This window comes from Balaenoptera physalus (assembly GCF_965194825.1).
Source record: "Balaenoptera physalus genome assembly, contig: SUPER_7_unloc_4, whole genome shotgun sequence".
In the NCBI taxonomy this organism is placed as follows: Eukaryota; Metazoa; Chordata; class Mammalia; order Artiodactyla; family Balaenopteridae; genus Balaenoptera; species Balaenoptera physalus.
In genome coordinates this window covers 232,946-245,222 of record NW_028126531.1, presented here as the reverse complement: position 1 = coordinate 245,222, position 12,277 = coordinate 232,946, and the positions used below count along the sequence as shown (strand labels likewise).

The 12,277-nt window shown below is 50.0% G+C and overlaps 2 protein-coding genes across 17 annotated transcripts in view; one reads left to right on the top strand and one right to left on the bottom strand.

Annotated features, from left to right (window-relative positions):
• Positions 1-12,277, bottom strand: part of LOC309665293 (uncharacterized protein) — a 325,697-nt gene that overhangs the window by 86,805 nt on the left and 226,615 nt on the right. For 15 of the 16 annotated variants that reach the window (XR_014266310.1, XM_082478927.1, XM_082478928.1 and 12 more), the window contains one exon: positions 11,698-11,771. The exons of the other annotated variant lie outside the window; for it this stretch is intronic. Coding sequence is in view for 2 of the 15 variants with exons in the window: in XM_082478927.1 (XP_082335053.1) it covers positions 11,698-11,771 (74 nt within the window). In the remaining 13 variants the exon portion in view is untranslated. Of the gene's footprint in view, positions 1-11,697; positions 11,772-12,277 lie in introns of those variants that run through there. 16 annotated transcript variants of the gene reach the window in all.
• LOC309665297 (spermatogenesis-associated protein 31E1-like) lies at positions 2,254-6,812 on the top strand (the record flags this gene model as incomplete). Its single annotated transcript, XM_082478935.1, has 1 exon — positions 2,254-6,812. A coding segment is annotated over one exon (4,188 nt), but the record flags the coding sequence as incomplete, so codon positions are not given.

Here is a 12,277-nt window from a genome sequence, read left to right as displayed (position 1 = left end):
TTCCTATTGTATCTTCAGCTTCTGCTGAAATAAGTAATGATTCAATACGAGAGAAAGGGAATCTTTCGAAATCCCCAAGAGATCTGAGGAACCAGGAAAAATGTGATTTCCAGGTGGAATGAATAGAAAATTGACTAAGGTCTAGAAGACCCATGAGGGTCGAGGGATAGAGCTGTGGGGCGGATGGTGGGGAGGGGCCGTGGTCCAGCCTCCTCCTCTATTACTCCCTCCTCCACCCTCAAGAGCCCTTTGTGACCAGACCACAGCTCTATGATGTAGGCCTAGGACTTCAGTCCCCAAGTACACATCCTGTGCTCAGTTGCCTGAAGCCAGCAATGTGATTCAGATGATGGAGAATCCTCTCTTTTCTCTGAAAAGCACTTTTGATACTTGGCTGTACTCCAGTCGCACTTCCTGGGCGAGTGCCACCATCCTTGGCTTTCTGTGTGGACTGGGGCTCTATTTCCTGTTACTCTCCTACCTCCAGAATAATCTATCTTCACCACCTCCTAGGAAACATGGAAACATCACGAAGGTAAAGAACCCTTGGGCCAGACCCACAAGCACATGCTTCTCCCTTCTTTTCTATTATTTTTTCCACTTTTCTGAATCAACTTCAGAGACTCCTGAAATGGGAAAGAATAGGACATCTACTCCTAAGAATAGGACGTCATCCCTCTAAGGGCAAGCCAGCCTGGGCAGGGGATAGAGTGAACACTAGGATTTGTATCCAAAGATCTCAGACCAGTTGTCCAGGTGTGGTAGAGGGCTCCAGGGCAAGTCTCACACACAGTGACCAGAGGTCGAGGACTGGATACTGAGTTCAGTCTCAGCCAGAGGACAGGCCCATGAACAATGGATCACCAGCTGTGAACACGTGTCTCGGATGAGGGCTGATCTGCTGGCAGTGCTGAGGCCCTGAGAGCCTCAGAGCGGGGGTTGGAGTGGCCCTGGCCTCGGGAAGCAGAGACCCACCTGTTGGAGCTCAGATGAACCCGTAGTTCAGAGAATGTGTGTGTTTCTTGAGCAGAGGAACAGTGACAAAAGAAATCCAGGGTGAATCTCACATTGAAAATCCTTCTTTATGTTCTTCAGAGAAGGAAAACAGAAAATATTTTTATCCTCTTTAAAAATGAGTGAAAGGAAAGAAAAACCACAGAGCTCTGTTAGTTAAATGTAAAAAGTCATATTATGTATGAACACTGAGTGTCTGATGCTTGTCTAGAGAGGGGAGAGTGAGAATTGGGTCCCAGGTCCTCGTTTTTTCTGTCTCTCAGCATCAGACGGAGTGGAGGGGGAAACACAAGGTTAAGATGAAAAACAGAGCTTTGAAAGGTAAGTTGTGCCATTCAGCCCTGTGTGCCCCGAGGGTTAGGCCCCATCTCTCCCAGCCCTGAGGGCCCACTCCACAGGCTCCGAGGAGGCCAGTGGCAGGGCCTGTGCCTCAAGAAACAGAACCCTCAGGGAGGTTCCTGGGAAGGAGGGCAGAACCCAGATACTTCCCAGATTCCATGTGCACAACGAAGCAGTAAGGGGCCCGGAAAAGGGTGTGGCCCAGCAGGGGTGTGTGGCCTACAGTGGACCAATAGCGCCTGGATTGGGAGGCGGGACCTCCAGGTCCGACCGTGGACAAGTTGTTTAACTTTGCTCAGATTCCTCTGTGATGTGACCCCTGCCCATTGTCCCCCACAGGGAGGCTGGGAGGGCAGCAAGGGGTAATGGATATGGAAGTACTTTGTAAATGATAAACCCTTTCATGAGCTTCGCCATCACTGTCAGGGATCATGTGGCCCTGGACGCTGGTGCTTGGGCTCCAATCTCCCAATGGTGTCCCCTTAAAGGGACACAGCACTCAGCCTCCTGTAAGACCCCCTAAGCCCTTGTCTTCACCACCATGACCCAGTCTGCTGTTTTCCAGTTTTCAGAGATTGCCTGCAAGAGCTGGAAGAGGTTTGGGCCCTGACTTCACTTCTACAAAGGTAAAGAACCTTCCCCTTCTCTCCTGGGTTCTTCTTCCACCCAAAGCCTATGGTGTGACACCTGGGCTGCAGGCAGCCTGGGGCTGAGCTGGGAGGGGGAGCGCTGAGGGTGGGGTATGGCCAAAGCCCTGGGGTGAGGGACAGCAGGAGCACTGTGAAGTCAGCATGGGGGCTGTGGAGGGCTGTGGGCCACAGGTGCCCACCCCTGCCTGGCCTGCCCAGCCCTCCTGGCCCTGGGGGCTCCTGGCTGCAGCTTGTGCCTCATGTCTCCTGAAGCCACCTGGGGAGGCTCCCTGACAAGGGCAGCTCTCATCAGCTCTCCTATCAAGACCCCCCTGGTGAAGTGTGCAGAGCAGCGTCTGCTGGAGCCCACCAGCCCTGCAGGGAACCTTCAGAAAAGGCTGTTCCTGCCACGTGCCCATCAGCTGCCCTGGCTCCTCTGACCCAGGGCTCTTTACCTGTGGCCTCCACCCTGTCAAAAGAACCTCAAGACCAATCCAACTTGAAGAGAATCACCCTTGGCACTGTTGCAAAGAGCTCACCTCCAGGTAACTCTTTTTTGGCATCTACCATCGCAGCCATCTTGAGTCTTGGCCTTGCATGCTATCCCATTTTGTTCCTGTCCTTCTGGTGGAAGACTACCAAGGCCTTGTTCTTCCCCACCTCATCACAGAGTGAGCCCCGGCAAGAACACCTGTCCCACCAGCCACCAGGGGCCCCATTCCAGGAAGAGCCCACAGACAAGCAGGTAGAGACTGGTAGCCCCTCACTTGTCAACTCTGAAGTCCAGAAGCTGCTGGAGATTCTAATCACCAAGAAAGTAGAACTAAAGATTCATAAGGGGAAAGAAAAGGATGGGTCATTCTCGGAACAAATGAGCTCAGACTACCACCTGAACACTTTAGGGAATGTGTGGAAATCACTGGGTGCTGAGCAGGACAACACAACCCCTCAATCTTTCTGGAACAGGAAAGACAAAACAGAGCAGCTACCCGGTCCTCGGCAGCTCTTGCACTCCGAGGTCTTGAGGGACCACTTGGAACTGACATACACCCACCTCTACTGTGGTCACCCCTCTCTGCACAGCGAGTCCCTGGTGGCTACTAGGAGCTCTACTCAACAGCAGGCACCCTTTGTTTTATTCAGTGGAGTTTCTAATGGCTTTCCAGTTTCAATTCAACCTAGAATACCTTTAGGTCCTTCGCAGGCCGCAGTCTTGCCCTGCCCGGGGGTCCCACCCCAGCCTTTCACTCAAACCTTGCCTCTGTGCCAGTCCCCACCTCTGGCTCAGATCCAGGCCCAGCCCTACCTCCCATCTTCTCTCCCATTCAGACCACCTTATTCTCCACCCCAGATGAGTACCTGTGGACTAGATTGTCCTACATTTCAGAACAAGACACCATATTTTATCCCAACTGAAACTCAATGTCTGAAATGCCCCTTGTTGCAGAAGCAACTGAAAAGTGGGAAGCCTTCATCCTCTGTGGTCAAAAGATCTCAGAAAGGCTTTAGCCAACTCAATCTCAACCTTCCCCAAGAGAGGGGGCGCTCTCAGGCCCAAAGGTCAGTTTCTATTCATCATGAGGACTTAATTGGCCCTGATCTCCAGAAGCAACATCTTCAAAAGAGGCTCATCAAAGATCAAACCAAGAGGGGCCTGTGCCTCAGTATCCACCTGTCTCTGTCTCTGGAATTGAGTTCCTCTCAGTGCCAATTTTTAAGGACTTATCAGGCACAGGGCAAGCAGGGACCCTGGCAGCCCTCTGCTTTTACAGGCAAAAGGAGACTGGACCCACAGAAGATAAGGTCCAGGCACCCTAGGAGATCCCATAGGAAGGGTCAAATGCAATTTCAACCAGGGAAGGATTTCGGCAAGGGTCTAAGGCCATGTCTGAGGAGGATCTCAAAAGCTTCCTCCGGGGCCAGGCTCCCAGGGAAGTTTCTGCAAAGAAACTCTGAAAAGGAGTCAGAAAGATACCTGATGAGGCCCTTGATGAGTGACTCTGGAAACTCTTTACCCAGTAGCCCAGAGAAGAAACATCTAGAAAAAATCTTGAAAGCCCATTTGAGCACAAAGTCGACGCAGATTAATCAAGGTTTGATCCCTGTGATTGTGCGTCAATCCTGGCTTGCTGCCAACTGTGTTTTTTCTAAGCCCCACCCTCACGAGGAAATCAGAAATCTAGCACCCTTGAAGTCTTGGAAACCCTGTGTAAACTCCTCCCGTATGCTTTCCTTCCTCAGTCCAAGCATTCAGCAGATGCTGGAAGCACATATTATAAGGTGGCGGGTAAGGCACAGGTGGGGCCTACCCAAACAGGCCTTTGAGCCCATAAATCTCAAGCCATGTGGGGCTCAACCCTTGTCCTCTCCAAGGTCCACCTTTTCCCCCTCTGCCACCTGGCAATCTGGGGCACACTCAAAAGCCAACTTTGCTAATAAGTTCTTGGGAAAACCTCAGCCCCATCAGGGAATGAAAGTGATAACAAAAGCAACAGTTCCCACCCTGGTGAGTCCCCTCCCTGTTCCCTCACCTGAGCATACAGAAATCCAGAGGGCCCTGGGAAAGACTTCACCTGCTGACAGGTATGGGCCCTCAGAGGCCCCTCTGACTGGACAGGAGGGCAGACTGCCTTATCAGATGCCCACAGTCAACCTCATGGGCAGAAGCTGGGAGAATGGGACTGTCTTGGGGTTTCCAGCCGCTAGCAAAACCCTGTCACTACCAACAAAGTCAGTTGCCCAACATCCAAAGGAGCCATGCCTTAAAACACAGGTGGCTCAAGGCCGTGCCACTGGTGAGCTCCTTCAAGACTCTCACACTGATGTGCTCCTTCCTGCAGACATCTTGGCTTCTCATAGGTCTCTTTCCAGTTCCCAGAGGGAACATGCTAGTGAGGACGCGCCAGCTTTCCAGGTGGTGCCATATGACCTCAACGTGAGTGAACAGAGCAGCCAGGGGCAGCAGAAATTCAGAAAACCAAAACTTAAGGACTCATTTAAGAGCCAGAGTGAGATGTCTGTCCCAAATGAGGAGTGGAGGGGCTTTAAGAGGCTCCAACCTGGAAAGCATGAAGAAATGAGGAGCAGCCAGGGACAAGAGGAACCCAGAAAACCAAAAATTAGGGACCCGTGTAAGGGCCAGTTTGCCTCAGCTGATGAGGGGGAGGTCTGTGAGAGGCTCGAACTAGAAGAGGATGAAGAAATGAACAGCCAGAGCAAGATGTCTGCCCCAACTGAGGAGTGGAGGGACTTTAAGGGGCCCCAACCAAAAGAGCATGAAGAAATGAAGGGCCAGAGGGAGGTGCTCGCATCAGCTGAGGAGTGGAGGGGTTTCACGAAGCCCCAACCAGGACAGCATGAAGAAACAAGAAGCCAGAGCGAGACGCTTGCCCCAGCTGAGGAGTGCAGGAGCGTTAGGAGACTGCAACCAGGAGAACATGAAGAAATGAGAAGCAACCAGGGACAACAGGAACCCTGGAAAGCAAAGGTTAGGGACCCGTGTAAGGGCCAGTTTGCCTCAACTGATGATGGGGAGGTCTGTGAGAGGCTCAAACCAGAAGAGGATGAAGAAATGAACAGCCAGAGCAAGATGTTTGCCCCAACTGATGAGAGGGAGGACGATTGGAGGCCCAAACCGGGAGAGTATGAAGAAAGGTCTTCAGGACTAAAGGCTTCTCAAGCAAGTGGGATGAGCCACGCTTCTCAGGTCAGGGAAAGAGGAGAGTCCCTTGGGAGCAAACACCCCCAGCTCTCGCCAGAGAAGAGAGAGCTTTCACCAGAAAGCCAAAAATGGACAAGGCACTTTCTGCAGTATCTTAGGCACTTTCTGCAGTATCTTAGCCACAATAAAAAAGGCAAAGGAACAGAAAAATCCCTTCAAAAAGGCAAGCCTGTATCAGCCACTGCTCACCACCAGGAACCAACCAAAGGCAAATCTGTTGTAGAGAGCAGGGCTATTGATCCTCGGGCGATTGGAACAGCTGTTGGACAGGTCCTAGTAGACAAACTGGGGCTTCACCAAGGACTCTGTGCCTCAGAGTTAAATCAGCACCCAGAACAGCTCCAGGCCCCAGCAGAGGGGCATTCGTACTACCACAGGGTTCTCTCCTCTTCAGAACAGAGAAGAGTGTTGAAAGATACAGCCTACAGTCACCAAGCCACCCCCAAGGACCACAGCTACCTTAACAACAGCAGGCATACCAGAGGCAGAGGCGACAAGTTTGCCTTCCCACCCAGGGAACTGGAGTCCCCAGTCAGACCCTGCCAGCGTAGACCAAGGGTGGCAGGTGACTCAGGCCACCTGCGCCATCATCCAACATGTCCTCAAAAATGTGTTCCCTCTGGTCAACCAGAGTGTGCTTCTCATGCCTCTCCTGGTAGGAAAGCAGTGCAAGGAAAAGTGCAGGTCATGCAAAGAAAACCTGTTTCTTCTCATGTTAACACATTGTCTATGTGTTAATGGCTTCTTCCTACCACAATTTTTGTTTCCCAAAATAAATGTTTCTTCTCATGAGAGGTGGTGGCCTCTGTCTGTGCCCTGCTGGGGGGAAGGGAAGGGATCAGGGTCCACTCTTCCCAGGTGCCTGCTTTGGCTTCCAGATGGGATGGGGCCATGGAGGGAGGTTGATCCCAGCGTGGAATACCCATCCTCACCTCAATTCCCTCACTGCATTTAAGTTTCCATAATAGCAGCATTACAGAAACAAGCAACAGCATTCAGGACGTGTCAAGGTGAACTAAACCTAAAGACCTCCCCCTTCTCAGGAACCGGCTCAGTCCTCTCCTGCTCTCTCTCTACCTTGAACTTGTGGGACTGTAGGGGAGGGGTCTGCAGAGGGCTGAAATTCCCCTCAGGCTCCAGAAAGTGTCAGAGACAAGTTCACATGTCAGAATAAGGAGAGGAGTTTGGGGGCAGTGCTAGCCCAGAGTCCAGACGTGGCAGAAACCTTGCCCCCATGTCTTGGTGGGGATAGATGATGCCTGCCCTGGAAGCTCCTTCTCTCCCCGATGGAGCTGGGATTGAGGTGGGCCGGGAGCGTCACGCGTCCTCTGTCCTTCTCACACTCTGGAGCAGCGGTGAGGAGGAGGGCCGCGCACTCCCAGGTCTGAGGGTGTGAGGTGACGAGCATGGAGGCCGCCGAGGGCCGTCCACCCCTGCCCCGGAGGAGAGGACAGCCCTACTCACAGTGCTCCCCGCCCCCTGGGGAACGAGCAGGGGTGTGACTGTGTGTGCAGTCACCTCACTGTCTGTCATGTGCCCCGAGGGTGGGATGCAGGGGAAGGAGGCAAGTGGCAGAGGCGCCCATAAATGGCGCAGTGACCAGGGAGCCCCTGGCGTCCCACCACCGTGTACAGGCCCAGAGAAAAGAAGTCAGGGGCCAGCGGCTTATGGTGGCCCCAGCCCAGACTCTCCCCCTACTCCAGCTCCCAGAGCCCAGACAGAGGGAAGGCCCCTGGAGCTCCTCCACAGAGGGCCAGGCTCCCAGAGGCCGTGGAGCCCCCAAGCAGGGAAGGTTCACTTCCCCACAATGTATTTAATCAACTTTCACAGGACTGGGAGCTCACGACAGACTCGCGGTCTGTGACCTTTACCTACACGCGTGGCCCAAGGAGGCCCCCAGGGGATAAGTGGGACTTAACAGGCTCAGGGACTGTGCTGGGGTCGTAGCAAGTCTCACCTGCTGTCAGCCTTGCTCACCCCACAGCCTGGAGGGGGAAGAGGCCAGCAGACAGGATGTGTCACCCAGCGGGCGGGAAGTGACCTGCGGAGAACGAGGGTGCCGTCAGCTTTCCTCCCCGGCCCGTCCACACGGGAAACCAGGGAGACAGGAGCAATTCTACAGAGCAATCGGGGGCTCTGTGTCACAGTCACTCCCGTGCTGCAGAGTTCTGCTCCAGAGGGTCCCCTGATCCAGGTGACAGCTTGAATGGCCCTGCCCTACGCCTGTCAGGACCCCAACATGCGGGACCAGGACCTGCTGAGGGGGAGCGGCCACAGGCCTGCTTGTGCTGTGGTTTCTCCCTGGAGCCAGGTCTCACCTCTGGGCCCCCTCCTCCGGGGCAGACACAGCACTGGGGGCACAGCCAGGGGCCCTGGGAGGGGCTGGGACCCAGAGCACAGAACAACTTCCAGAGCTCAGGAGAGGCTGGCACAGAGCGGGGCCCCTGAGCCTGACTGCTGCCGGGTCCTCTCAGGGGCACCAAGAGGTGAGTGCTGGGTTTGAGGGTGCTGGACGCCCAAGGCACCTGTCGGGAGAAGTGACACAGAGGGACAGTGACAAACAGCAAGAAACAAGAAGCTGCAAGTCCCTTTGCCCTTCTCCTTCTGTGAGGTGCAGAAAGGCCAGCAATGGAGGGCCCCCCACTAAGAGTCCCCACAGGGGGACCCACACTGACCCCACACGGGGACCCACACTGACCCCACACGGGGACCCACACTCACCCCACACGGGGACCCACACTGATTCCACACGGGGACCCACACTCACCCCACACGGGGACCCACACTGATTCCACACGGGGACCCACACTGGTTCCACACGGGGACCCACACTCACCCCACACAGGGACCTCTCAGAGATAATACATAGACTTCACAGGGACCTCTCACAGGAGCCTTATACAGAGCCCTCGTTGAGAAGAGAAATCTCAAGGCACCTGCACACAGTTCCTTGCAGTCCACACACAGGCGCCCAGCGCCCCAGCAAGACCACAGAGACCCTTCAAACAGCGGCCTGACACCCACTCAAATGAGCCTGAGCCACCAGCCGGCTCTGAATGGATCCCAAGCCATGTAGCAAACTGAAGGTGCAGGAGGAGATCAGTACCAGTGCCCCCAGAGAAAATTCTTGTGTAGTTTTTAATTACTTCTGAAAAAGAAGAATTACAGAGTCCCCATGAAAACCCGCAAAATCCTTTCCTTCACAGGTTTTAGTTCGCTTGAGCTCTGACTCACAGTTGAAAGAATGACAGACTTTGAAAAGAAGCAAAACTCTGCCAGCATCTAATGAGGGAAAAATCTTTGTCCAATTTTAAATATCGTTCAGTCAAATGGCATCAGGGGGTCACATGCTTTGTTTTGCTGGGGACAAGTTCCTGCACTCAAAGTGACTTCTCTCCTTTGGAAACATGATGTAGAGAGGCCTACAGCAAGTGGGATCCATGGTGAAATGAACCAGCAAAGAGGCATCTAACCCCTACTTCCTAGCTGTGCAAATGGCGTGGGATTTCGCACAGAATAGCTTGTGTCAGGTTTGTGAGGTTTGCTTTATTTTTCAATGAAGTGAGCCACCTTATCAGACACACGAAGCTTATTCACAAATGTGACAGATTTTTGGCAATATCTCTATTACATTATCTGGCATATTTGTACTTAACTGCCTAATATTAAATGATATTGTTTATTTTACTCCTTTTAAAATACAGTAGTACAGTCAAGATGGTTGTATGGTATGCGTGTCTCTAGAACGTGAAAAAATCCTAATGTTCACCTGTGATAACTTAAACTTCTGAACCATTTAGAAGAATTCATATTTTATATAATTATAAGAAACGTGCATTTTCCAAGACTCAGGAAATTTATATTTTATTTATTTATTATAGGGCTACAAAAAGGATACATTGCTTAAAAGAATTTTGAAATCTTAGAAAATATGTCACTTAATTGGTGCTTGAAATATATATTACCTCATATCGCTTGGGAATTGGCATTTTAACATCTGTTAAAGAAAGTATATCTTTAATCAGCATTTCTATTATAATAATAATAGAGGTCTCACTGTCTGCCTAATACTTTCCAAATTGTGCACTCAGTTGAGACTACATATTTCTCATTGGTCATAAATTCTGTTGCCCTTTACATGGTAAAAACTGGATAATGTACAGATGTCAAGTATTATGTCCGGTTAAGTCTCTCAGGTCACTCTGTGGGGTAACAGTGTCATGGTCCTTTCTCTCAAAAGAGAGGAGTGAGCTGATGTGAGGGCCCTGTGTATTTTCTTTAATTAAGAAAAACAAATATTCAGGCTGTAAAATATTTTACAAAATCATAGCTATTAATTTTTTGAAATGTGCTCCCTTTGTGACATTTTCTTATGTTACTGAATCACAGAACTTTGGAAAGTAGCCACAGATGTCCTCTAATAGCCAATCAACAGTATTTACTAACTAGACTAGCTCGTCGTTTTCCTATAGATACCCACAACTACAACATCTCACATTCATGAAAATGACACTCTCTTCTTGGAAGTTTAAGCCAATATTTCTAAACCATGTGTTTGAGATAAAACTAAATTCTAGTAAGAGGCATTATAAAATAATGTAATTCCCAACAAAATACATGAGGATTTAGGAAATACTGTCATCTTTCACAGGAAAACACAGTTGTCTCATCTCATCCTGATAACAAGAAATTTGAGTGACACAGCTCTTTGGTCTAAGCATTTGTGTGTGTGTGTGTGTGTGTGTGTGCTTTAGCTGGTCCTCTGGATGGGATGCATTAACATTCTTTTTTTAAGATTTGTGGGCTAGAATATTTTTACATAAGTGATGCATAGGATATGCGGTTTATAAATTAGGCTCTATGGCCATTCTCATCCCTCATGGAATGGAACATGAGGGTAAACAGAACAACCGGCACAAAGTTTCTGGAAAAACCATTACATTTCCTTGAACTTTCCCAGTAGAAGAAAAAAAGGTGGGGACTTCAGGTAGGCAGCTGAGATACATTTGCCCCACAAATAAGTACATAAATTTTAGTCTATTAAAACTGGAAGGACTCCCCCAAAGCTATCTGATGAAAGGATTTGCAAAGAGTAGATCAAGAAGGACAGGCAGGTCTAGGGTCTGCTGGCCACGGCCAGGATACCACCTAAAAGATTTGTCCATAATTGAAGGAGGAACTACAACTTGGCCAAAGTGATGGGTGCTGCTCCTTCCCTCTAGTTACTCCTAGATGACCCTGCCTTTCACCACCCTACACCCTATAGCCCTCCTGCGTTGTCTGTCTGGGGACTTACTGCGGACTTTAGATGAAGGAGATTAGGCGAGGAAGAAGAAGAGGAGAAGGAGGAGAGCAGGAGTGGGGAGGGAACAGGAGAAGGAGGATGATGAAGGAAAGTCATTACCAAAAAATGACTGTGGCCTCTTCTGTAGTCTGGTCACCTAATGAACAAATGGGGACCCTGAGACAGAGAGGGATTCCCCAAACCATACAGATACTCGCTTTCCACAACTGACGCAGACCAAATGCTTCCTCTGCTACATCATATAACCTGTGTGAAAGAATCCTTTTCATAGATCATCCAGATGATAAACCTAGTGTAAATTATTTCCACCACCACGAGGTTATGGCACGTATTACTGTTTTAGCAAAAAAAAAAAAAAAAAAAAAATTCATTGTGCCACTTAAAGTATTTAAGAGTATACTACCCTTCTTTGATAACAGTCTGTTATTTTTCATCATAACATGGCTTAAAAGGAAAAGAATAACAAGAGAAAGAAACTTCCAGGAAAAACAATGCAATGTAGTGTGATCCACATCCACTTCTCTGGATAGAACTCCATCATGAAAAACATTAACTCTCTGAATCTTGAATCCACCTGCAATTCAAGGTCATCCATGCAGATTTTGAGAGTTGAAGGCAAAAGTACACAAAATCCAGTTCCTGGAAATACCATCCCTGCTTTGCCCCCATGTCCCCACACACCCCCTCACCTGAGCAGCATGGAGTTTCACTAAGAGACTTCTTGATGGGGAAGCCCGCCAGTCAGAGTGGACAAGACAGTATGCTAGGAGGCAGGAAGAAAATGTTAGAACTTCCATTTGCATTCCTCCTCATCTCATTCTTTTAAAATTCCTATATCTGTATAATCTTTGTCTTGCATATAAATTACGGAACCATAGAACATGCATTTAATTTGCAAATGCATAAATATACACACTGGATCTTCATGCTCAGAAAACTTTTTACTGAGTAGGAGAAGGATAGAAATGTTGGAGAACACTGACATGAACCAGATTCCTGGCCTTTTCTAAGGAATCAAACCAGAATCCAAAACAGCCATGGGCTCTGGGCTCTGTCAGGCAAAGCACATGTGTGTGGCCTGTCCAGGGAGAAGGAGAACCATGAATAAACTCTAGAATATCTGTTTCACCAAACTCTGAAACTCAAAGGGACCCCGTCAGCCCTGAGTTTCACCTTGTAGGCAGAGGGCAGATAACACAGGTAAGTGAACCATTCTCCCCCCACTTGCCTGCAAACACCATGCAGCTGTGGATTGGTAGGGACCCCAAG